Source organism: Felis catus, chromosome B3 (genome assembly GCF_018350175.1).
Source record: "Felis catus isolate Fca126 chromosome B3, F.catus_Fca126_mat1.0, whole genome shotgun sequence".
Lineage (NCBI taxonomy): Eukaryota > Metazoa > Chordata > Mammalia > Carnivora > Felidae > Felis > Felis catus.
The window spans coordinates 71,007,082-71,034,393 of record NC_058373.1 but is presented as its reverse complement, the minus strand read 5'-3'; the positions used below and the strand labels follow the sequence as shown (position 1 = coordinate 71,034,393).

Here is a 27,312-nt window from a genome sequence, read left to right as displayed (position 1 = left end):
TAGGTATTAACTTTTCTTTAAATGTTTGTTAGAATTCACTTGTGAGGTCATCTGGTCCTGGTTTGTTGGGAGTTTTGATTACTATTTCAATTTCATTACTAGTAATCAGTCTGTTCAAATTTTCTATTTTTTTTTCTGATTTCAGTTTGAGAGGTTATATGTTTTCTAGAAATTTATCCATTTCTTCTAAGTTGTCCATTTTTTTGGGATATAGGTTTTCATAATTTCTCTTATAATCCTTTGTGTTTCTGTGGTGTAAGTTGTTATTTCTCCTTTTTCATTTATGATTTTGTCTATTTGAGTCTTCAATGTGTGTGTGTATTCTTTTTTTTTTTTTTTTTTTTTAGTGAGTCTAGCTAAAAGTTTATCAATTTTGTTGATCTCTTCAAAGAACCAGCTTCTGGTTTTATTGATCCGTTCTATTGGGTTTTTTGTTTTGGGTTTTGTTTGTTATTTGTTATATATCCTTTAGGTGTAAGGCGAGGTTGTTTATTTGAGGTTTTTCTTCTTGAGGTAGGCCTGTAGTGCTATAAACTTCCCTCTTAGAACAGTTTTTGCTGCATCCCAAAGATTTTGAACCATTTTGTTCTTGTTTACTTTTGTCTCTATATATTTTTTAAATTTCCTCTTTGATATCTTAATTTACCTATTCATTGTTTAGTGACATTTTATTTAACCCCCTGTGTTTTTGTTCCTTTCATATTTTTTCTTGTGGTTGATTTCTGGTTTCATACCGTGTGGTCAGAAAAGACCACATGTGGTGATTTCAGTCTTTTTGAATTTGTTGAGACTTGTTTTGTGGCCTAATATATGATTTATTCTGGAGAATGTTCTGTGTGTTCTATGTGCACTTGAAAAGAATGTGCCTTCTTTTGTTTTAGGATGAAATGTTCTTAATATTTCTGTTAGATCCATCTGGTCCAATGTGTCCTTCAAAACTACTGTTTCCTTGTTGATTTTCTGCCTGGATGATCTATCCATTGATGTAAGTGGGGTGTTAAGGCCTCCTACTATTATTGTGTTTACTATCAGTCACTTCTTTTATGTTTGTTATTAACTGCTTAATGTGTTTTGGTGCTCTCATGATGGAGGCATGAATATTTACAATTGTTATATCTTGTTGGATTGTCTCCTTAATGATTTATAGTGTCCTTCTTTGTCTCTTGTTACAGTGTTTGTTTTAACGTCAATTTTGTCTGAAAAAAGTATTGATACTCTGGATTTCTTTTCACTCCTATTTGCATGATGAATACTTTTCCATCTCTTCATTTTCAATTTGCAGGTGTCATTATATGTGAAATTAATCTCTTTTAGCCAGCATGTAGATAGGTCTTGCTTTTTTTTTTTTTTTTTATCCATTCTGTCACCCTATGTCTTTTGATTGGAGTTTTTAGTCCACTTACATTCAAAGTAATTATTGATAGGTATGTACTTATTGCCATTTTGTTACTTGTTTTATGGTTGTGTTTTTAGTTCTTCTCTGTTCCTTTCTTCTTTTGTTTCCTCACAGTTTGGTTGCTTTCTTTAGTGATGCACTTGGATTCCTTGCTCTTTATATCTTGTATATCTGTTACTGATTAAAAAAATTTTTTTTAAACATTTATTCATTTTTGAGAGTGAGAGAGACAGAGCATGAGCAGGGGAGGGGCAGAGAGAGAGGGAGACATAGAATCCAAAGCAGGCTCTAGGCTCTGAGCTGTTAGCATAGGGCCTGACGAGGGGCTTGAACTCATGGACTGCGAGATCGTGACCTAAGCTGAAGTCTGGCACTTAAGCAACTGAGCCACCCAGGCGCCCCTGTTTCTGATTTTTAATTTGTGGTTACCTTTAAGTTTGTATGTAACATCTTATACATATAGAAGTCTATATTTTAAGTTGATGGCTGCTTAAGTTTGAACCTATTCCTTACTTCTCTTCCCCAAGGTTTTAGGTATATGATGTCATATTTTACATCCTTTTATTTTGTGAATCCCTTGACTGATTTTCATAGACATATTTAATTTTACTGCTTTTGTGCTTTTTATTTTCTTGCTCCTGCTAATAGAATTTTTTTCCCTACTCAGAGAGTCCCCTCTAACATTTCTTGTAGAACTGATTTAGTGGCTATGAACCCCTTTATCTTTCCCCCTCTTCTGAATGATAGCTTTTCTGGGTACTATATTCTTGTTTATAGATTTTTTTTCTTTCAGTGCTTTGAATATATCATCACTCTCTTCTGAATGGCAAAGTTTTTGCTGAAAAATCAGCTGATAGCCATATGAGATTCCCTTATGTTTGTTTTCTTTTCTCTTACTGCTTTTAAAATTCTCTCTTTAGCATTACTTTTTTTCATTTTAAATGCTATATGTCTTGATGTGGACCTCCTTGGATTGATTTTGTTGGGGGAGTCTCTGTGCCTTCTGGATCTAGATGTCTGTTGCCGTCCCCAGATTCCGGAAGTTTTCAGCTATTATTTATTCAATAAGTTTTCTGCCTTCTTTTCTTCCTCTCTTATTCTTCTGGAGTCCATATAATGTGAATGCTATTATTCTTGATGGTGTCACTGTGTTCCCTAAGTTTATTTTCATTTATTATTATTATTTTTCTCTCTTTTGTTCAGCTCAATTGCTTTACATTGCTGTGGCCTCCAGGTCACTGATCCATTCGTCTGGTTCCTCTAGTCTACTATGTATTCCCTCTAATGTATTTTTTTTAAATTTTATTCATTGAGAGAGAGAGAGAGAGAGAGAGAGAGAGAGAGAGAGAGAGAGAGAGAAAATGTGCACAAACCAGGAAGGGGAAGAGAGAGAGAGAGAGAGGAGAGAAAGAATTCCAAGCAGGCTCTTCTCTGTTAGCCCAGAGCCGGATGTTGGGCTTGATCCCACAAACTGTGAAATCATGACCTGAGCTGAGATCAAGAGTTGGACTCAACCAATGGAGCCACCCAGGGGCCCCCTCTTTGTTGAGGGTGTCACCAAGGTCCTCCACTCTTTTTTTAAGTCCAGTGGTATCAAGTCCATATTTTAAATTTTCTATCAGGCATATTGTTTATCTCCATTTTTTTTTTTTTTAGTTCTCTTGCTATGATTTTGTCCTGTTTTTTCATTTTCATTGGGACATTTTTGTCTGTTTCCTCATTTTGTCCAACTTCTGTGTCTGTATCCTTGTGTTAGGAAATTCAACTATACATCGCTTCTCGGCCTTTTGGCTAAGATCAAGTGTAGGAAATTCAACCATATCTCCTGCTCTTGAAAGTAGTGGCCCATGAAGAAGAGGTCCTATTGTGCCCTGCAGTGACTTGTTCCCTGTTCACCAGAACCTGGTGCCTCAGAAGTGTCTCCTATGTGTGTTATATGTACCTTACTATTGTGGCTCAGCCACTTTTGCCTTTAGTCCAGTCATATAGAGTGGCTCTCTTTGCCTATTGTGGGCAAAGTTTGGTCCCTTTTTGTTAGTAAGTCAGTCTGGGGTCACCTTGGGTCAAGTTGAGTTAGATCAGACATTTGCCTGTCCAAACTGCAGGATGTTTTCCCTTTGTTGTCCCCTGAGGAGCTTTTGTTGGTGGGAAGACTGGATGTCTGTCCCCAGCCCACTGCTGGGGCAGCATTTGGACTGATGTACATGGTTACCTTCCCTTCTTCCTCATGCAGGAGTCACTTTTGGAGTAGTGCTGACCCTTGTTGGGACTCCTTGAGCATTGCCAAACTTGGGGCACCACTTTGGATGGTCTTGGCCAAAGGTGTATTTGAGGGGAGGTCAGCAGGAGAATACAGGGGTGGGATGTGGGGTGTTAGCAAGGTTTGTGTGAGTCTTCTGTGGGAGGGGACCTGGAGAGGAAGCCTGGCTGGAGGAGGAATGTCCACAGGAAAACTTGAGGGCAAGGTGTACTGTTAGCAAGTTAGGTAGTGAGTGTTGGTGCTATGTTGTTTCTGTGTGTCTAGGCTGGGGGGCAGGGAAGGGGAATGGTTGCCTGCCAGCTCTTTTATTCTTGGAGGAGTCTTCCAAGGATCCCTGCTGCTCCAGCACGTGCTCTGCAATTAGTAAATAAATCTCCCTCCTGTATACCTCTTGTGTTTTTCAAACTGCTGCTTCTATGCAGTATCTCCCCAGGGCTATTAGTTGTGCTGTCTGTTTAAGGGTGGAGACTCAGTTTCCTTTTGCCCTTTTGAGTCTCCCAGAGTTGAGCCCACTGATTTTTAAAGTTCCTGATGTTAAGACCTAATGATTGTAAGAACTCATGAAATTATGCCCCTCTAGTTTTCAAAGCCAAATGTTATGGGGATTCATCTTCCCCATGCAGGTTCCCTCTGCCTCAGGTGCCTGGTGTGAAGGTCTGTTTCTTTCCTCTCTCTGTGCCTGAAGCACCCCTCCCACAGCCACTCCTATGGTCTGTTTAGCTCCCCATAATATCTCTGTCCTTCTTGCCTTCTTCAGTGTGGCCTCTTCTCTACATGTAACTGTTTTGCCAGTCTCTGGGTAATTTTCTGGGTTATTTACACTGATGGGGCTGTTATATTGATGAAATAAGGTGAGTTTAGGGTCCTTTTTACTCCACCATTTTCCCTGTAAGTGGCAGCTATCATTATTTAAGTTATTTGTGCAATCTCCAACATGTTGGACAATTTTCTTTCTAAAGCCAGCACCATTTAATGTCCTGGTTGCTTCACTTGGTTCTACTTCTTTTTTCTAAGCACAAATGCATGATTCTTCTACTCTGTCATGGAAAATGGTCAGACCATGCCTGCTGTCACTCACTGGACCATTCTATCCTATGACAGGATCTGTGGTAGGGTGATGTGACTCTCTTGACTCACTGATTTTCTCATTCAGTCCCTATTTGATTTCTAAGTGGTATGGTGGTGTAGGTTGGGTTCCATGGACATAGATGCTAAGATTTCATGCAGAAAGTTTGTTGTGGAGTTCTCTTGGGAACAACAGCTGTACAGGATTGAAGGAAGTAGTGTAGGGTAGAAGGAGAAGTTGAACTGTAATAAAGTTGAAACAAAAGTTTTAGCTGTTTCCATGTGGAACCCTGTAGCTGGGATGGCTGTTCAGATTGGTTGTGGATGGAGGCAATAGTATCAGGCCTTTGTACACCAGCCCTGACCAATCATTGGATGTGAACTGACCCTAGGTAGGGCTGATAGGGATTACCCTTTGCTTTGAGGCAATTTCTGGTAAGGAAGCTAGTCTCAGCACACTAGACTTCTGTCAGTTGGAGAAATTGAGTGCCTCAGTCTTGAAGGAAAGATCTGGACAGCACATTACAACATCTGCTACATATGGGCCCACTGGGTGCCACATCCCATACCTATGGCACATCATAGAACATGTACTATGTGTGCTGTGTGTCCTGTACCTATCCCATATCATAGAATAGAACATTTACTATAAATTCACCATCATTCTCACTGTTTTGTATATCTTTGGACCAAATATGTTGGTTCTAAGAACTATGCTTCAGATGCTTTCAGCAGCTGAAATGTGTATCTTGAAATGTGCGTCTTTGTTGGTGGTGATGTCTCTATTCTCCATGGTGATGTACATGAATCTCATATCCAGCTATTTACTAGAAATGGAGATGACTAATCACATCCCCTAATACCCTCTATAATAATGGTATCTTTTATAAAGACTCTGATTATAAACTTCCTCAATGATAGCCTACTCAACAAGGACATGAAATTTGTTCTCAGTCATATTTTTTTATTAAATTTTTTTTTACATTTATTTTTGAGGGAGAGAGAGAGTGTGAGCAGGGAAGGGGCAGAGAGAGGGAGACACAGAATCTGAAGCAGGCTCCAGGCTCTGAGCTGTCAACACAGAGCCCAACACAGGGCTCCAAACTGTGAGATCATGGCCTGAGCCGAAGTTGGACACTCTACTGACTGAGCCACCCAGGTGCCCCCTCAGTCATATCTTTTATGAAATGAATATTAGCTCATGAATAGTTCTTCCTATTAAAAGATCCTGTTGAAGGAACCTAATTATATTAATTGTACATCTCTGGCCTACTATACAAAATGAAAATATTTGGTAACCTTACTTTGGAGTTGCATATTATAAGGCCAAATGTAAAGGCACTATATACAGAAGTCAATAAAATATAACTTAATTTTTGTAAGATAATGAAAAAAGCCCTGATATATAGTTATAAATATTTTTATATGATTAGGAGCAGAAAGAACAGTATGAAGTACATGTACTAGATTGTTGATATTGTTTGTGTAGCAGAGATGGGTGGGGGTAGAGTGAAAAGTAGATTAAGAATTAAGTGGTGGTGGTAGAGAGTAGGAAGGAGAAAATAAAGGAGTCCACCAGAAAAAGAAAATCTCATTCATGTAAACTTGACATATGTGAAAGAGTGTGTGATTTATGTATACAAGAATACATGAAAGGTTGGTCACTAAAGTATTAATGGTGGTTAGCTCAGAGTGGTGGGAGTTTAGATAACTTTAAAAATATTTTTATGTTTTATTGTTTGATAATTACTACAATGAGCATTTATATGTTGAGCAAAGAGCAAGGTATTTTTTTTTCCCTGTGGGTGAGAAGAATCACTGCATTAAGGAAATCTTTCCTGAATACCAATAAGTATCAGGGTATCCCTTGGAATTAAAAAGAAAGCCAAATTAATAAAAGTACGTGAAATACACAAAGTACATTCCAGCTTACATGTTTCTGGCTCAAAGAATTAGTTCTGAATGTAATATTTTAAATATAAGTATAATATTTATACTTTGATGTCCTTTAAAGATTGATTTTTGTATTTCAATACCCAAATGATACATTTCTTCATTGTCCTCTGTTTCTTTTTACATCTATTTGTATCTATCTTAATTGTTGAATTATGAATTAAGTTATATCTTTTAATAGGAAGAACTATTCATATTTATTTTAATTAAAGATGCTCATTACTCATTAATGTGTCAATAGGTGTGGCCAATTATAAATCACAATGGGTAGTAAGTGCCCTGTGGACCTGTATTCTAAAAATACTTCTTTTCTGTGTATTGTGGCATACTTGTAAATAGATTGTGATCTGTGAATGGTTAAGTGCATTTTTTTTTTAAGAACTTGCCATGCTTTCTCACTTCTTAATATTCCTGGCTTTTATCTGTACTCTTTTTTCACTTGCTCTCATACCAATTTATAATTCCTTTGTTTATATCACATCTTGTCCATTTGCCACTTGTTTTTGAGCCCTGCAAGAAAAGTAAATATATCTTACTTCTGTATATTAGTCATTTCTAGCTCAGCTCATATTACATATATTTAATTGTTTTAATGAATAAATGATTATGGAGGAAAATAGTACAACAATAATAAAATATAGCCACTTTCAATTTTTCATGTTTATTTAGTCTCATGGGTCCTCAAAAGAGGAAGAATTTTCCTACTCTGCTCCAATAGAACCAAGGAATTTTTAGTGAGATGACATCAAGAGGTTGTCAGTTTTCTTCTTTTTCATTTTCTATCAATAATCAGTCCTTTTCCTAATTTCCCAAAGAATCAAAGAATTATGAAAAAAAAGTTTCCCTGGTTCTAATTTTATACTGGAATAGTTGTAAGATTTATTTTTCAGTGTTAACATTAATGTTAAATGTTTTAATCTATGTTTAAATCTAGTATATGCAAATAGAAAGAAATTTTAAAAATATATAGGCATATACAGTGAAAATATCTCCTTCTTTCCCTACCCCCAAACACCCAATTAACTTTCTCAAAAACAACCTCTGTCTTAGTTTCTTCTTTCTTCTTCAAGAAGCACATAATGTATTTCTGAACATAAATATATACATGCTCATAAAATTTTTCTTCACGTGAGAGATAGCCCAAGACAGCGATCTTTTTCACTTTGTTTTTCATTTAATGATATACTTTCAGGGTAGCTTTAGATCAAAAGATGTGTACAGATCTTAATTTTTAACAGTTATATAGTATAGTTCATTCTGTGGATGTATAGTAATTCAATGTCCTTAACTGATAGGAATTTAGATCGTTCCAATATTTTTCTATTGGAAACAGTAGTCAGTATTCTTGTAGATAAACCATTTTTTTATATGTGGATATACTATTCAGGTTAATATCTAGGAACAGAATTTCTGAGTCAAATGAATGCTTTTTAAATTTTGATAATTTTTATCAAAATGTCCTCCATAAGTATTGTACCAATTTTGCTCTACTAGCAAAGGAATAGATTGCTGCTTTTCCCAACATCATGTTTGATCTTCATCAACTTTTGTATTTCTCTAATTCTGAATAAAATAGAATGTCTTTTTAGATATTTGAAAATATTTTGCTGTATTCTTTTTTTTATACATTTGGCACCTTTTCTATTGTGCTGAGGCTAGAAGATATTTATATATATTAAGATAGTAATCTTTTGTCTGTAATTCATGTTACTATGACAGATATTCTGAAAGTTAGAAATATAAGCTGAACTGGAAGAGTAAGGACAATTTGTTGTTGTTAAAAGGGTAATAGAAAACTTTAGGTTTTGGCCTAGGATTGTATTCTTGTGTAATTTGTAAGGTCAAATACAAATAAATATTTAGGGGCTGACTGTTATTCAACATAGTATTGGAAATCCTAGCCTCAACAATCAGACAACACAAAGGAATAAAAGTATCCAAATTAGCAACGAGGAAGTCAAAGTTTCTCTCTTCACAGATGATCTGATAATCTATATGGAAAACCCAAAATATTCACCAAAAAAAACTGCTAGAACTGATCCATGAATTCAGCAAAGTTGCAGGATATAAAATCAATGCACAGAAATCAGCTGCATTCCTATACACCAATAATGAAATAACAGAAAGTGAAAGCAAGGAATCAATCTCATTTACAATTGCATCAAAAACCATAAAATACCTCGGAATAAACCTAAACAGAAGTGAAAAATTTTTTCACTGAAAACTATAGAGAGCTTATGAAAGAAATTGAAAATGAAACAAAAAATAGAAAACTATTGTATGCTCATGGATTAGAACAAATATTGTTAAAATGTTGATACTACCCAAAGCAGTCTACATATTCAATGACATCCCTATCAAAATAACACCAGCATTATTCGCAGAGCTAGAAGAAACCTAAAATTTGTATGGAACCAGAAAAGACCCCAAATAGCCAAAGCAATCCGGAAAAAGAAAACCGAAGCTGGAGACATCACAATCCTGGACTTCAAGCTGTATTACAAAGCCGTAATCATCAAGACAGTATGGTATTGGCACAAAAACAGACACTCAGATCAATGGAACAGAATAGAGAACCCATACACGGATCCCCAAATGTATGGCCAACTAATCTTTGACAAAGCAGGGAAGAATATCCAATGGAATAAAGACAGTCTCTTCAGCAAATGGTTCTGGGAAAACTGGACAGCGACGTGCAGTAAAATGAACCTGGACCACTTTTTTACACCAGACACAAAAATAAACTCAAAATGAATAAAAGACCTAAATGTAAGTCAGGAAGCCATCAGAGAAAGCAGGCAAAAACCTCTTTGACCCTGGCCGCAGCAACTTCTTACCCAACACATCTCCAGAGGCAAGGGCAACAAAAGCAAAACTGAACTGTTGGGACCTCTTCAAGAAAAAAAAGCGTCTGCACACAGTGAAGGAAACAATCAGCAAAACTAAAAGGGAACTGACAGAATGGGAGAAGATATTTGCAAATGACATATCATAAAGGTTAGAATACAAAATCTATAGAGAACTTATCAAACTCAACACCCAAAAAATGAATAATCCAGTGAAGAATTGGGCAAGAGACATGAATAGACTTTTCTCCAAAGAAGACATCCAGATGGCCAACTGATACATGAAAAAATGCTCAATATCACTCATCATCAGGGAAATACAAATTAAAACCACAGTAAGATAGCACCTCACGCCTGTCAGAATGACTAAAATGAACAACTCAGGCAATGACAGATGTTGGTGAGGATGTGGAGAAAGAGAATCTCTTTTGCACTGCTGATAGAAATGTAAATTGATGCAGCCACTCTGGAAAACAGTATGGAGGTTCCTGAAAAAATTAAAAATAGAACTACTCTATGACCTAGCAATTGCACTACTAGGTATTTATCCAAGGGATACAGATGTGCTGTTTCGAAGGAGCACATACACCCCAATGTTTATAGCAGTGCTATCAACAATAGCCAAAGTATAGAAAGAGCCCAAATGTCCATTGACAGATGGATGGATAAAGAAGATGTGGTATATATACAATAGAATATTACTTGGCCATCAAAATGAATGGAATCTTGCCATATGCAACTCTGTGGATAGATCTAGAGGGTATTATGCTAAGCAAAATTAGAGAAAGACAAATATCATATGGCTTTACTCATATGTGGAATTTAAGATACAAAACAGGGAAGGGAAGGGAACATAAGGGAAAGGAAGCAAAAAGAATATAAAAACAAGAAGGGGGACAAAACATAAGAGACTCTTAAATATAGAGAACAAACTGAGGGTTGCTGGAGAGGTTGTGGGTGGGGGGGATGGGCTAAATGGGTAAAGGGCATTAAGTAAGACACTTGTTGGAATGAACACTGGGTGTTATACATAGGGAATAAATCACTGGAATATATTCTTGAAATCATTATTACACTATATGCTAACTAAGTTGCATGCAAATTAAAAAAATAAATAAATAAAATTAAAAAATAAATTGGAGGCTGAATTATCCTTGTTGAAAACTAGTGAAGACACTCTCCCTCTCCCCCACCTTTTTTTTTGAGCTTTTACTTTAGAAAACTTGTAATTAATTTTTTTTTCTGTCTTTGAAATGTATGTAAAAATTAAATCTAAGTGAGCCTCTTGCCAACTTTATGACAGAAGTGTCTTTGTCAGGGACCTAAGAAGTCTCCTGAAATATAATCATCAATGTGGATACTGCCCCTATCTCCCATTTTTCATGGTAGCTTAGAAGCCTAGCTTTGGTGGCCTATCTGCTAAGTTGCAAAACTATGTCAAGTAATAAAGATGTGTGTATTTTTCCTTTGTATGAAGCCAATTAGCAAACAAAGATGGCCATCCAATTATCAGGTGAATCTATGATGAATTATGTATGACAAAGTGTGCTGTCAAATCTTTTTGAGAACTAGTTCCTATTTATCTTGAGAACATGTATGTAAATGGTTTGTATTTGCTTGGCTACATAAAGGAATGAGATTTCTTTATGTCTTTGCCATCTCTTATAAGATTGCCTGTGATTCACATATTCTCTTGTTTTAATGCTTATTCAATAATAAAACTGTTTCTTTCTCTTCTACTTTTGTGGATAGGTTTTCTGTCTTGGCAGGAGATATTTTTAATTCTATTTCTGCAACAAATTCTAAGTTTTTTCAATCTATGACTCTGTCATTTCTAAAATTAGGGAGATGAGTTCATCTTTGAGATCCCTTATAGCCCCATAAATTCTAGGAAAGAAGCTGTATGGTGTATAAGGTTCAAAAACAATATAAACAATTTTCTGAGTGATGTAAGGTAGTCTTCTTTTTCGCTAAGAAATTAAAAACAGATTCTGCCCCCAAATGTTTTAAACCAAGGCTCTTACTTTTATGTTCTCAACAATGTTTTCATAGCATGTTTCATATCTTTGTTCCTCAGACTATATATTATAGGGTTGATGAGTGGAGTAATTACAGAATAAAACAAAGTCACCATCTTCTGCATCCCAGCTTCACGCTCAGATGTTGGGCTCACATACATGACCATCACTGAGCCATAGAACAGTGAAACCACTGCCAGATGGGACCCACAGGTGGAGAAAGCTTTTCTTCGTCCAGCTGCTGAAGGGACCCTCAACACAGCTCTCAGAACAAGAGCATAGGACACCACGATAAAGAAAAAGGGAATAAATAAGAGCAGAGAACTTAAGGTGGAGCTAGTTAACTCTATTGCAGGGGCTCTAGTACAGGTGAGGGCCAACAGGGGACCAGGATCACACAGGAAGTGGTCAATAATCCTGGATCCACAGAAGGACATTTGCGAGATGATTATGATGGGAATCAAGAACCAGAGGAAACCAAATACCCAGCAGCTGATCACAAGATTGGTGCAGAGACGTCCAGTCATAATGGTTGGATAGTGTAGAGGCCAGCAGATGGCAAGGTACCGATCAAATGCCATAATGGCCAAGAAAAAGCATTCTGTAGAACCCAAGGAGAAGAAAAAGTAGAACTGGAGAAAGCACCCAGAGAAGGAGATGACCTTGGTGTCAGAGAGGAAGTTGGCTAACATGTTGGGGACAGTGGAGGTGACATACCAGATCTCTAGGAAGGAGAAGTTGGCGAGCAAGATGTACATGGGGGTGTGGAGTCTCTGATCCCAGCGCACAGCACAGATGATGGACCCGTTGCCCATGAGGGTCAGGAGGTAGATAACAGAGAAGAGCACAAAGAGGAGGATCTGCTCCTCCCTGGAGCAAGGGAAGCCCAGGAGGATGAAGCCAGTGATGGTGCTGGAGGTGTTGGGGGTGTTGGAGATATTCATGTATCTGGGAGCTGTGAAAAGACCATCAAATTATTGAATGTGTATATGGGGACCCACATATGTATTGAAACCACTCTGTGGAACGCAATAAACATTTATATGTCAGTGGTTAGTATTTTTGTCTAATCCTGAAATATTGTTCTGGCTTAGTCATTGGACTGAAAAACACAAGCAGCCAGTGAATATGAGTGGATAGACAGAAATGTTTCTTTATTGTGAAATATATGGAAACATGCTTAATACATAAACTTATAGCTTAATAAGTCATTATACATAAACCTCCATAGTAACTACCACCAAGGTCAAGAAATAGACTATCACTTGCATCCTAGAATCCTCTCTCATGCTCCATCACAATCACTATCCTCTGCCTCTCTATTCCTCGATTGTAACATTCTCTTTTCCTTAAGGTAATCGCTTCTTTGTTTTTATTTTAATAAAAAAGTATGCATTCCTAAGCAAAAATATTTGGTTTTTCTTGTTTTTCTACTTTACATAAAGGAAAGTATACATTTGGATGGCTTCTTTTGTTCAACAGTAAGTTTGTGAAATTCATGTTGTTGCATGTTTTTCCATTTTTCCTTCTCTATACTATTACATTCCATGAATAAACCGTAACATAGATTAATTATTAGCTATCAGGAATAATGCTACTATGAATATAAAGTTCATTTTTCTTGGTTCACACATGCATGCATTTCTGTACGCTGGATAATAGAATATGTGCATCTTCAATTTTATTAGATTAAACTCAACAGTGTTCCATCATTATTGGACTATTTTACGCTTACATTGACAGTACATGAGAGCTCTGATTGTCAACACCATTTTCTAATACTAAGGTCTATATTTACCAGAGCCTGGGGAATGATGTATAGAGTGCATTTTAACTGCTTTCTCTTTTTTGTTTTCTTCTGGTGATATTAGACTGGGTAGTTCTCCTCTTGGCAGTAATTTTTTCCAGAGTAGGTGGTTACATCAGAACAGCTCTGCTTTCAGGAGAGAATAGTCCAGAAGTGATTAAGAAAAAATAAATAAATAAAAAAAAATAAAAAAAATAGAAAAGAAAAAAGGAAAAAAGAAAAAAAGAAAAAAAAACTATCCTCAAACTTGGTTTAGGAGAACATTGTAATGCATGATGTAATTCACAGCCACTTCTGGGAAGTCTGTTACCATCTTACATGAACATTGAGTCTTATGATCAGTCTTTTAATTTAAATAAGACATTTCTTTACTGAACCTCCCACTTTTCCTGTATGCCTCTTCCAAGAGAGAATTCTTTGAAGTGGCTCACTCAGAAGCATCTTACTGAGCAGAAAGTTTCAAATAGAACTTTTTCATAGGCTCAAAATCAGTTTGTGTAAGTTAGTTTACCAGAAGTGACTGGGAATTAGCATAATGCTTTGCACTTAGACAGCTCTTAATGAATATTCATAAAAATGATTGAATAACACACTTTTTTTTCCGGTTTCCAGAGAGAGATCACACCCACAGAGCTATTTGTGGACAAAGCTAATTCAAATTGTGTGGCCTTGGAGCAGCAGACCCTTAGGAGTAATGGAATCACTTTTCTGTTTTAAGGTAGTTAATGAACTCACTGATTCTATTTGGCAATGCAATCTACCAATTTCAGGAATAAAAGATTCAAATTATAGCAAATAGCTTTAGCTCACTTCTGTTAATATAGTTCTCCAGCCATCTAGGGTAGGTACAGTTGAGGGATAGGATGAACATTAATTTGGCTTTGTGGAAATAGGTCTTTGATTGTCTGGGCTGGGAATATGACTACAAAATCCACTGGTTTCTATTCCAGCTCTATGAACTGTGGAACCTGATACTATTGATCCAAAGTTAAGGTACATGGAGCAGGACACTTGAAAAGAAGAGAAAGCTTCCTTCTAGTCTCTGCTTAGGAGTGCCTCAAGGCAGAATGAGTTTAGAAGGTTATACGTTTGCATAATGGCTTTATGCTTTTCTGAGTTAAAACAACAACAATAACAACAACAACAAAACCGTTGTTAAATAATCCTGTCCTCAATCCTGGGTCTTAGTTATTATAGCCTCTGTAAATAGGGCATGCCTAAGGAACATGAAAAATATCCATTTCCATTATCTGGATTATAGTATCAATTAAACAATCAAGTTATTTTTGAGAGTTGCATAGTTATCCAAGGAATCTGACAGTGGTCTATTGATGATAGTGTATTTTTGTGTTGATTTAAGAGGATTTGTGATAGGGGACCAGCAAAATGAGTAATAATTTAGAATTTATAATCTGTGTACCAAAGCTTCCCTTTCAGAGACAGATCTAGGTCTGGATTTCATATGATTTTCATGACATGGGGGACTCATCTGGTCAATAAAATTTCCCAAGGTCCTGCTATTTTATATCTTAACTTATATTACAGTAAGGCTTTTAGAGCCTCAGCTGTGGGAGGAACAGGTTCTGGTTCTTGTATCATAAACTTACACTTTCTAAATGCCCTTTCCTTTCTGATTTTAAGAACATGTGGCTAGGGACTGAGATTAAGTTTCAGATACCAAATATTCCATTTTTTGAAGGCAAACTTAAATCAGACATAAAATATCTAACATACATTTGCATTACCTTACACTGTTCTCATTCAGGATGAACATATTCACAATGTGGTCTTTTCTGAAGCAACCATTTTTCCAAATGCCCTGTTCTTCGAATGGGGCTGTTAACAAATGTTGGATCCATGACAATACGTTAACTGCTAATGAATGGAAGAAGTGGCTCAAAATAAAATTTACTTAACGTGTGAAATTCACTTATGGACTTTAAATTCAATAAAATTTTCAGTAGGTCAAAATAATTCATTACTAATTGTGTTTGGGGCATTTTTAACCAAAGTGTTTTGTAAGATGTTTCTAAAAGGTTATGTTTTGCAATAATCACATTGCCCATCGCCTCAAAATATTTTCAGCAGTTTGAATGGCTTAATGTTAAAGGACTTACTTTTCCTGGTTTAGTCTAATTTTACATCCCTTCCTTTCTTTTGCACCTCACATCCAATGCATCAGCAAGATGCTTCTGTTTCTAAACTATGACTCACATCATGCACTTCTCTTTGTCTTCACTGTTTTCTCCTAATTTCAAATGACATCCTTTCTTCCTTGGACTTCTGCAGCAGCAACCTAACACAAGTCCTTGCTTCTACTTTTGTTCCTCTACCCTCAGTTTTCCAAGCAGCAGCATATTACTCCTTAAAAATGGAAAAATCAATCATGTTAGACTTTTGAGTAAAACCATTTCTTCTCAGAACAGTTCTGTGTCAGGAAGTCTCACAAAGCTGTTCTAGAAAGCTAGGAGGGATTCTAGAAAATAAGAATGGCCATTATCATTTTATGCTCAATCTAATATATTTAACAGGACTGTATTGCTACTCATCTTTCATCACTTAGCTCATTTGTACAGAAGAAACTATGATGCTTACCTGCCACAAATCTTAGCTGGAGCTGTCAGGGTAAAAAAAAAAAGACTGATTCCCACTGCAGAGGGGGCTGTGAATATCACTGTGTTTATGACTCCATGCTGAGTTAGTCGACTGAGTTAATTAGCAACAATCATCCTGTTTTGGTTTACTTGTTTAATTAGTCAACCTAGGAAAGGTTGAGATAGACCACATGAGTGAGCCAGGTCATGCCATACACAGTTGGAGGAAGACATTTCCTGATCTTGGTATGTTCATGTGTTGGCCCTCTCTCCATAGCCAGGTTAGAAATGTCTCATGACAACTCAATTTCCTCCTTTAGCTGGTTTGTATAGTTTCAGTGAGGGGGGTGTCACATCAGTAACATTGGTAATCTGTTTCTAGAAAATACTTAAAAGTAAGGGTAATTTTCCCAATTAGGCTGGCAGGCCGGTGTGCATAACAGAAAAATATTGGATTTAGAGTCAAGAGCTTTTTTTTATTAGTCATAGGAAATTAATACGCAGTTACCTTAAAGTAGGCATAAAAATGCCCTCTTTAAAGGGCTGCTGTAAAGTTTATTGAATGAGATAAATGCCTGTGGAAGTACCTTGACCATTGCCTGACCAGTAAAAGCTTAAGAAATATTGGTTGTATGTGTATGGCTATAGCAAATTTGAAGAGAGCTGCAGGTAAAAGCTAGGAGATTATGACTTTTGCTCTTCTCCATACTTCATAAGCTTATTACCTGGATCAGCAAAGGGAGTTCCAAACTGAAGCTTCTCAAATTTTCTGTTTTATTTTCTTAGAGAGATGACAGTAATTAGGAGAAAAGAGGTGGAAGTGATTGTGATAAGGATCCTTGATTTTGTTTGTGGAAGGGTGGAGGGTTTATAAGCAGAGCCTGTCAGGAAGTAGTCCCTGTTTTTTGGTTTTTGTTTTTTTTTTTTAAATCCTCGAGGATCCATTTACTGCTTCTAAAAGGAAAACAGTGTCAAGAGATATTTTTCTGCTTGTTATTCACTTCCCTTGGGACCTACCTTAACTTTTTTTTTCATATAATAATATTTTTTCCCTGTTTTAAACCTCTCACAAGTAGAATGACATTTTAACAAATCAATCGACTGGTTGTTTTATTAATTAATCAACCAATAAGTCTATCCCTAACTTCTCTAAGTGTGCCCCTGTTCAATTCCTGCCTCTTACCCCACTCTGAATTCATTCCCCAGGTAGCCACTGATATTTCTCTCACTGTAGATGTTTGCATTTCCTACAGCATTATATAAATGGAATAATACCATGCTCCTTTTTTTTTTTTTTTGGTCTACTTCCTTTTACTCAGCACAATTATTTTGAGATTCATCCATGTTGTTGCATCTGTCAATAGATCATTCTTTTTATTGCTGAGTAATATGTAATATGTATGTATATGTAATATGTATGTAAAGATGTGTAAGAATTTATTAATCCATTCACCTTTTGATGGGTGTGGGTTGTTTCTAGTTATTAGAAATAAACTATGTTATTAGAAGTAAACCTGCTAGGAACATTTGTGTATAAGACTTTGTATGTCTTATGCTTTTTCCTATTAGGTAAATAGCTATGGGTGAAATGGCTTTATCAAGTGGTAGATATATGCTTAACTTTTTAAGAAGTTGCCAACGTGTTTTCCAAAGTTCCTGTACCATTTTACATTCACACTAGCAGTGTATGAGAGTTCCAGTGCATTTATATCATCACCAACACTGGTATGGTTGGTCTTTTTTTTTTTTTAACGTTTATTTATTTTTGAGACAGAGAGAGACAGAGCATGAACGGGGGAGGGTCAGAGAGAGAGGGAGACACAGAATCTGAAACAGGCTCCAGGCTCTGAGCTGTCAGCACAGAGCCCGACACGGGGCTCGAACTCACGGACCGCGAGATCATGACCTGAGCCGAAGTGGGACGCTTAACTGACTGAGCCACCCAGGCATCCCATGGTTGGTCTTTTTAATTTTAGTCATTCTGGTATGTATACAGTAGTAACTTATTGTGTTTTTAACTTGTAATTCCCTTATGACTAGTGATGTTTAAATATATTTTCATTCGCTTATTTGTCATTTGTATATGTGCTGTTCAATTTCTGCTCAAATATTTTATCAATATTTTTATTGGGTCATTTTTTTTCTTTTTTTAAAAATTGTTTTTTTAATGTTTATTTTTTTGGAGAGAGAGAGACAGAGCTTGAACAGGGGAAGGGGCAGAGAGAGAGGGAGACACAGCATCTGAAGCAGGTTCCAGGCTATGAGCTGCAGCACTGAGCCTGAGGCGGGGCTCAAATCCACAAACTGTGAGATTATGACCTGAGCCAAAATCCAACACTTAACCAACTGAGCCACCCAGGAGCCACTTTTAAAGTTTTTTTTCTTTAATGTTTATTTATTTTTGAGAGACAGAGACTCTAAGTGGGGGAAGGGCAGAGAGAGAGAGGAAGAAACAGAAGCTGACACAGGCTCCAGGCTCTGAAATGTCAGTGCAGAGCCAGAGGTGGGGCTTGAACCCACGAACTGGGAGATCATGACCTGAGTTGAAGTCAGATGCTTAACTGACTGAGCCACCCAGGTGCTCTGGGTCATTTGTTTTCTTATTATTGACTTTTGAATGTTCTTTACATATTCTGATTGCAAGTCCTTCAACAGATTTTTAAACCTTTTTAGTATTTTAGTTAACATACAGTGAAATATTGGTTTTAGGAGAATTCAGTGATTCATCACTTACATAAAACACGCAGTGCTTATCACAAGTGCCGTCCTTAATACCCATCACCCATCTAGCCCATCTCCTACCCACCTTCCTCCATCTGCCTTCAGTTTGTTCTCCATTGTTAAGAGTCTCTTGTGGTTTGTTTCCCTTTCTTCTCTTCCCCCCTTCCCATATGTTCATCCGTTTTGTTTCTTAAATTCCACATATGAGTGAAATCTTATGATATTGTCTTTCTCTGACTTATTTCACTTAGCATAATACAGTCTAGCTCCAGCTGTATCATTGCAAATGGCAAGATTTCATTATTTTGATGGCTGTATAATATTCCATTGCATATATACATAACACTTCTTCTTTATCCATTCATCAGTCAGTGGATCATAGGGTAGCTCTATTTTTAGTTTTTTTTGAGGAACCTCCATACTGTTCTACAGAATGTCCACACCAGTTTGTATCCCCACCAGCAGTGCAAGAGGGTTCCCCTTTCTCTGCATCTTTGCCAACACCTATTGTTTATTGTGTTAATTTTAGCCATTCTGACAGGTGTGAAGTGCTGTCTTGTTGTTTTGATGTGTATTTCCCTAATGATGAGTGATGTTGAGCATCTTTTTGTCTGTTAGCCATCTGGGTATCTTCTTTGGAAAAGTGGTTATTCATATCTTCTGCCTATTTCTTAACTGGATTGTTTTTTTGGATATTGAGTTTGATAAGTTCTTTATAAAGTTTTGATACTAACCCTTTATCAGGTATGTTGTTTGCAGTATCTTCTCCCATTCTGTAGGTTGCCTTTTAGTTTTGTTGTTGGTTTCCCTTGCTGGGCAGAAGTCTTTTTTTTTTTTAATTTTTTAAAAGTTTACTTATTTTTGAGAGACAGAGACAGAACCTGAGTTGAGAAGGGCAGAGAGAGAAGGAGACACAGAATCCAAAGCAGGGTCCAGGCCATGAGCTGTCAGCACAGAGCCTGATATGGGACTCTAACCCACAAACTATAAGATCCTGACCTGAGCTGGAGTTGATGCTTGACTGACTGAGCCACCAAGTCACCCTCAGAAGTTTTTTATCTTGATGAAGTCCCTGTAGTTCATATTTGCTCTTATTTCCCTTGCATTTGGCAACATGTCTAGTAAGAAGAGTTAATACCTATTCTTTTCAAACTGTTCTAAAAATAGAAATGGAAGGAAAGCTTCCAAACCCATCCTATGTGCCAGCATTACTTTGATTCCAAAGTCAAGGACCCCACTAAAAAGGAGAATTACAGGCCAATATCCCTGATAAACATGGATGCAAAAATTCTCAGCAAGATACTAGCAAATCAAATTCAATACTACATTAAAAGAATATTCACCATGATCAAGTGGGATTTATTCCTGGGCAGTAGGGCTGGTTCAATATTCACAAATCAATCAATGTGATACACCACATTAATAAAAGAAAAGATAAGAACCACATGACCCTGTCAATAGATGCAGAAGTATTGACAAGATACAACATCCATTCTTGATAAAAACCATCAATAAAATAATAGATGGAATATACCTTGGCATCATAAATGCCATATACAAAAGACCCATAGTTAATATCATCCTCAATGGGGAAAAAGTGAGAGCGTTTCCCCAAAAGTCAGGAACAAGACAAGGATGCCCACTCTCACCATTACTGTTCAATATAGTATTGGAAGTCTCAGCCTTAGCAGACAACGAAAAGAAATAAAGGGAATACAAAGTGGTAAGGAAGAAGTCACACATTTGCTATTTGCAGACGATATGATCCTCTGTGTAGAAAACTCAAAAGAGTCCACCCCAAAATTGCTGGAACTAATACATAAATTCAGCAAAGTTGCAGGATACAAAATCAACTTGTGAAAATCTGTTGCATTTCTATACACCAATAACAAAGCAGCAGAAAAACCAAGGAATCAATTCCATTTACAGTTGCACCAAAAACATTAAGTTACCTAGGAGTAAATCCAGCTAAAGAGGTAAAACATCTGTACCCTGAAAACTTATGAAAAAAATTGAAGAAACACAAAGAAATGGAAAAACATTTCATGCTCATGGATTGGAAGAATAAACATTGTTAAAATGTCTTTATTACCCAAAGTAATCTATACATTTAATGCAATCCCTATCAAAATACCATTAGCATTCTTCACAGCGCTAGATCAGTGTTAAAATTTGTATGGAACCACAAAAGCCGCCGAATAGCCAAAGCAATCCTGAAAAAGAAAAACAAAATTTGAGGCATCATGATTCTGGATTTCAACCTATATTACAAAGCTGTAGTCATCAAGGCAATATGGTACCTGCACAAAAACAGACAGATGAATGGAACAGAATATAAAACCCAGAAACGGACCCACAACTCTATGGTTAACTCATTTTTGACAAAGCAAGAAAGAATATCCAATGTAAGAGCAGAATTCTTGTTTCGTTTCTGATTTTAGAGGGAAAGCATTCACTTTCACCATCAAGTATTCATGCCAGATGTAAGTTTTTGAAATGTTCTTTACCGATCAAAAATGTTTCAAACTTTGCCACAGTGGCAGTATCGTAGCCAATGAGGCTTATCTGAAGCGTGATTATTGCTAATTGAAAGCTTTTCATAGATCAAAGATGTTTTTGATGGATCGCAGTTCGCTAAGAACTTTTATCAAGAAGGGATGTTGGTTAGAATGTATTTTAATATGTGCAGGTATATTACGTATAACTTAGATTCTTATGTGCCAACTTGGGCATTTACATCATCTAACAGGGTTTAAATGGGAAAACTAATGCCAAATTTCAAGCAACCTGGTTGAGAAAAGTTTTGCCCTTAACTTACATTCCATTTGTTAGTTGAGAGTTTGCTATACTAATGTTTCCTTTTTTAAGGAATTATCATGTAAACATCATCAATAATTAAGCCCTACAAAGGGCCTGACAAAATAAAAACTGTTTCTCCGCATCTGGTGTTTTCATGGCAGCATACACTAGTGATGCAAATGGAATATGAGTATTTCCTTAGAAAAACACAGGGAATGAATCTATAAGCTTCCTCAGTGCAGCCTTTAGTAGCCTATGGCATGTGATCTGAAGTTAGTTGTTTGCCAAGGTGACTCTCCATCTCACAGATTTCTGTTCACTGGTAGAGGCTACTCTCTGCTCTAGAGGGTGACTTGTTCCCATCAAACTGTGTAAGAGAAAACCGCAAGTGGGAAGTAATTGGTCCTCATGGCTGCTGAATATCCATATACTGTTTCAATTTCTCTCTTTCTGCTGCCAGGATCCTGAAGGCATTTTGCTCTCATTGCCACCCACCTCAAAATCTGCTCTCTAGTGTCCTACAAATTCCACTCACTATCGTATTAAGATCAAGTTATAGAAATAAAATTCCCTCTCTCCTTATTTCAGCCAGCATATTATTTTATTTATTTATTTTTTTAAATGAAGTTTTTTTCTTTTCTTTTCTTCTTTTTTAAATTTTTTTTTCAACGTTTATTTATTTTTGGGACAGAGAGAGACAGAGCATGAACGGGGGAGGGGCAGAGAGAGAGGGAGACACAGAATCAGAAACAGGCTCCAGGCTCTGAGCCATCAGCCCAGAGCCCGATGCGGGGCTCGAACTCACGGACCGCGAGATCGTGACCTGTCTGAAGTCGGACGCTTAACCGACTGCGCCACCCAGGCACCCCCAGCATATTATTTTATACATTTAAGAGGAAAATTTCTGAGTAAAAAAAAGAGAATAAAATCAAAGAAAAAAACATGTCTTCAGAATACAAGTATCTTATTTCAAGATAATTAAAACATTTACTTAAAAGTTTTTTTTTGAATAATATAGTTTACTGAATTCTTGTACTAGTTCCCATGAATAAACCCCTCCCCTGCATTTCAGTCATGCCAGGACTAACTCTTTCCCAAACTTCCCGTTTCTTTTTCAGTTCTCAGTCACCCTTTCCTTCAACTCCTCACTTTTCTTTGGATGGCAGGTGTGACAGCTCTGTACAGGTGAATTACTTCCAGTGCAGAAAGAATTTAATAAACTTCGTAAGGCATATATTGTGATAGTAACAGTTCCTTCCATTCTTATGAATACTCCTCCTAAGTCAACTTATACATTATAGAAGAGAACTTTGGTATCCAAATAAGGGGTTATTAATCTTTGACTTGGGTGAACATGCAGTTAGCTCTAAATTTTATTCTTAGTGTATTCTGGGCCGGACTTCTGGAGTAAGGCAGAACATCAGAAAGCTAATATTTGTATCAAAATTCTTAGATCTGGGAAGAATTGCTTTTCTTCTATTTAATGCCTTTGAATCTTACTGAGAAGCAGCTATATAGAACCAGATTATATCTATGTATATCTGTGTCTGTCTATCTATCATCATCTATATCAGATACTTTGGAGGGTCAATTTCACTGTATTTCTTAGTTTTCTTAGTATGAATCCCCATGAAAGAAATTGTTACAGCATTAAGAGCCATTAATTTAGCTTTCCCTGAACCCACGTGTTTTCTTCTCATAGTTAATAAAAATCATACAGCAAATAATGTTTCCCCATTCTTCACTTTGTTTTAAAGGGAGTTCATAACATATTTAGTGGCTTGCTTTAATACAAACATAAAATCTTATCCAAAAATTGTCATTCTATTTTTTTCTAAGTTGATATTTCGCTTATTTTTTCTTTCATTGCACTTTTCTTTCAGTACACCAGATCCTTAATGTAACAAGGTGGAATATAGTATAATAAAGGCACATATAAATAAACATGTAACTAAATAAATAGTTCCAAGATAAGAAGAGCTTCTGAAGTGGAAAGGATTTTGTTAAGATGGAATTTTTATTAAGCCTTCCTTTATGGTATTAAGCAGGCTTTCCCAGGAGTTCAGATAAAACACTATTTATTGGGTTTTAGAAGGTTCTAGATGATCTGATCCTGCCTATCTCTCTAGCCTCCTATACCATTTTCATTTTGGGTAGCCAAATAAATTATTTAATATTCTTTGAAAACCACAAACTTTAACCTATACTTACATGGGATTTGGTTCTCCTAGAACTTTGCATAGCATATTTTATGACTTTGAAATATCACCTCCTAACAAAGGCACTCTCGAGCCATGTCATCTAAATTACCCACTATCCTACCCAAAACTTTTCTATATTCATATATTCATCTTTTATTGCGATATAGTTGATATATATAACATTATGTTAGTTTCAGGGATGCAATGTAATGTTTCAGTACCTGTGTAATTATAAAGTTACCACTACAATAAATTTAGTTAACATCTGTCATCACACATAGTTACAAATTTTCTTTTCTCCTTTCTTTTGGAATTGACTAACTGGAATTATAGATTTATGGGTTTAGCTGATTATTATCCATCTCCCTCACTAGAATGTAAATTTCACAAAGGCAGGGAATTTATCTTCCACACTGATGTAATTCAGGGCACATCACAGAGTAAATAAATGTTTATGGAATGAATTAGTGAAATGCACCAAGTAAACTGAGCACTTTATTTTTGACCAAATAGTTGGGCCAAATAACAAGGAGTGGTTGTCAAATTTCTCTGCATCTCTTTATATCTCAGTCTCTGGGAATCATGAATCCCTGGTTTTTGCTCTCTGCTTTTACCTCTTTAGGGCTCTGTGTCAATTCACCCCTTCCTTCACACAAAACTAACCCAAACTGTAATGCCACTATATTATGGTCTTCTTTAAAAATGTAAACCTGTTTCCAGGTGTTTTAATAATTTTGCACAGGTAAGAAGAATGTAATCTAGTCCTTAATTTATAAATGGAGGATTTCAAAATCAATGCAGGAAAATAAACTTCTGCTACTTTCATGAATGTTTGACTCACCTATAGTGTTCACTGTAACTCCTTTCACTTTTCTCAGCTAATGTGGGGTTTGTATTTCTCTATATCACATATTTATTTAAAGTAGTGGCACTATCAGATCAGTTTGTGGATTGTGCTGGTCTAGGTGTACCAGAACCACCTGAGTAACATTAAAATAAGGATTTCCAGGAGTCCAATTCAAGATTCTGATTTAGATATGGAGAAAGTACTGGGAATCTGTTCTTTTAAAAAGCTCCCTAAATAATTATGAAGCAGACAAGTTAAGGAGACAGTGCTTTTAATTATTATTAGTCGTTTGGATGTCAATTAAATAAAAATTTTGACTCAATTATGATTTGGTTGGTACTAATTTCCCTTGAATTTAGTTAGCTAAAAGGGTGTGAATAGTCTTCTAAGGACTAGAGCAGAGATGTTTAAACAAGCAAAACCAAGTGCAAGAATGGATGCACTTAATAGAAGTCACAAAAGGGAGGAGTCCAGGGACTAAAATGGGCAAGCAATTATTGGAGGAAAGAATAAAAGAAGAATCTAAAGTCCAGAAATTCAGGTCATTTAAGTCTAATTAACAATGTATGAAATCCTGATTTGAGTGCAAGGTATGATTTAATTGAGCATACTATTGTCCATTATGTAACTAGACAGATATAGATGAATTTGAGTCTGTGCTTGAGTCTGCAAATGAATAAAGACCTACTTCTTTTTTTTTTTTCTTTTTAAAAAATATTTATTTATCGCTTCTTGGCCTTTTGGCTAAGACCAAGTGTAAAATATATTTTTTTATTTTTTTTATTTTTTTATTTTTTTATTTTGTATATATATGAAATTTATTGACAAATTGGTTTCCATACAACACCCAGTGCTCATCCCAAAAGGTGCCCTCCTCAATACCCATCACCCACCCTCTCTTCCCTCCCACCCCCCATCAACCCTCAGTTTGTTCTCAGTTTTTAACAGTCTCTTATGCTTTGGCTCTCTCCCACTCTAACCTCTTTTTTTTTTTTTCCTTCCCCTCCCCCATGGGTTCCTGTTAAGTTTCTCAGGATTCACATAAGAGTGAAAACATATGGTATCTGTCTTTCTCTGTATGGCTTATTTCACTTAGCATCATACTCTCCAGTTCCATCCACGTTGCTACAAAAGGCCATATTTCATTTTTTCTCATTGCCACGTAATATTCCATTGTGTATATAAACCACAATTTCTTTATCCATTCATCAGTTGATGGACATTTAGGCTCTTTCCATAATTTGGCTATTGTTGAGAGTGCTGCTATGAACATTGGGGTACAAGTGGCCCTATGCATCAGTACTCCTGTATCCCTTGGATAAATTCCTAGCAGTGCTATTGCTGGGTCATAGGGTAGGTCTATTTTTAATTTTCTGAGGAACCTCCACACTGCTTTCCAGAGCGGCTGCACCAATTTGCATTCCCACCAACAGTGCAAGAGGGTTCCCGTTTCTCCACATCCTCTCCAGCATCTATAGTCTCCTGATTTGTTCAGTCAGAGTGGCTGGCGTGAGGTGATACCTGAGTGTGGTTTTGATTTGTATTTCCCTGATAAGGAGCGACGCTGATAAAGACCTACTTCTTAAGTGGGAATGGAAGTGGAGAAAAAGAATTAATTCTGATTTTGACCTACTCATGAGTTCTCATTCTCTTTGACTAATTTTTGTGCATATGAATTTTTCTCAAGGCAGCCTTCACGTCATTGTTCCGGAGACTGTAGATCAGTGGATTTATAAGTGGGGTCACTGATGAGTAAAACAAGGTTACAATCTTCTGTATCCCAGCTGCATTTTCAGAGGTTGGGCTGATGTACATGACCATGATGGATCCATAGAAGAGAGACACCACAGTCAGGTGGGAGCCACAGGTGGAGAAGGCCTTACATCGGCCAGCTGCTGAAGGGACACGCAACACTGCTCTGAGAACCAGGGTGTAGGATGCAAGGATGAAGAAGAAGCTGATGAAGATAATAAGAGAGCTCAATATAGAACAGGAAAGCTCAATTCCAGGGGCAGGGATGCAGGACAGAGCCAGAAGAGGACCAGGGTCACAGACAAAGTGGTCAATGATATTGGGACCACAAAAGGGGAGTTGTGTGATAAAATAGATAGGGACTGGAAAGCAGAGGAAGGCTGTGACCCAGCAGAGGGCCACCAGGTTTATGCAGAAGTGGCTACTCATGATGTTAGGATAATGGAGAGGCCGACAGATGGCCAAGTACCGATCAAAAGCCATGAGGGGCAGTAAGAAAGTCTCAGTAATGCCCGTGGAGAAGAAGAAATAGAACTGGAAGAAGCAAGCAGTGAAAGAGATGGTTTTGGTCTCAGATAGGAAGTTCTTTAACATATTGGGAACAGTGGTGTTGATGTAACAGATCTCCAGGAATGAGAAGTTGGACAGCAGAATGTACATGGGGGTGTGAAGCCTGTGATCCAGCTTCACTGCACAGACAATGGCCCCGTTCCCCATCAGTGTCAGGATGTAGGACACAAAGAACAACATGAAAAGGAGGACCTGAATCTCTCTGGAGCATGGAAAACTCAGTAGTATGAATTCGGTCACTGTGCTGACTCCTGACATATTCATGGCTTCCTAAAGGGGTAGAGAGGAAGAAGTGTCAATGACAAAGATGACCTTAATCCTCAGGAATATTTCCTTTGTAGAGATCCCAAACTCCAGATTTTGTAATTCCATTAAATAAATAATATAACTATACTGCTAAAGACTGAACCTTTCAGAGTGCTGGTATGATCAGACTTTGAATCTTTGTATTGTGTCATTTCTCTTTCAGAATTTTCTCATGGT

The 27,312-nt window shown here is 36.8% G+C and overlaps 2 protein-coding genes and 1 pseudogene across 2 annotated transcripts; 1 reads left to right on the top strand and 2 right to left on the bottom strand.

The window, feature by feature from the left end:
• Positions 1–11,546: 11,546 nt before the first annotated feature.
• On the bottom strand, positions 11,547–12,494 carry LOC101089195 (olfactory receptor 11G2-like). The gene has a single exon (XM_006932684.4). It carries the CDS (start codon positions 12,480–12,482, stop codon positions 11,547–11,549), a length of 936 nt encoding a protein of 311 aa, XP_006932746.2. The 5' UTR covers positions 12,483–12,494.
• An 8,690-nt stretch (positions 12,495–21,184) lies between these two features.
• Positions 21,185–21,363, top strand: LOC111559002 (annotated as a pseudogene).
• A 4,800-nt stretch (positions 21,364–26,163) lies between these two features.
• LOC101088936 (olfactory receptor 11H6-like) lies at positions 26,164–27,093 on the bottom strand. The gene has a single exon (XM_045060658.1). It carries the CDS (start codon positions 27,091–27,093, stop codon positions 26,164–26,166), a length of 930 nt encoding a protein of 309 aa, XP_044916593.1.
• Between the last annotated feature and the right edge of the window lie 219 nt (positions 27,094–27,312).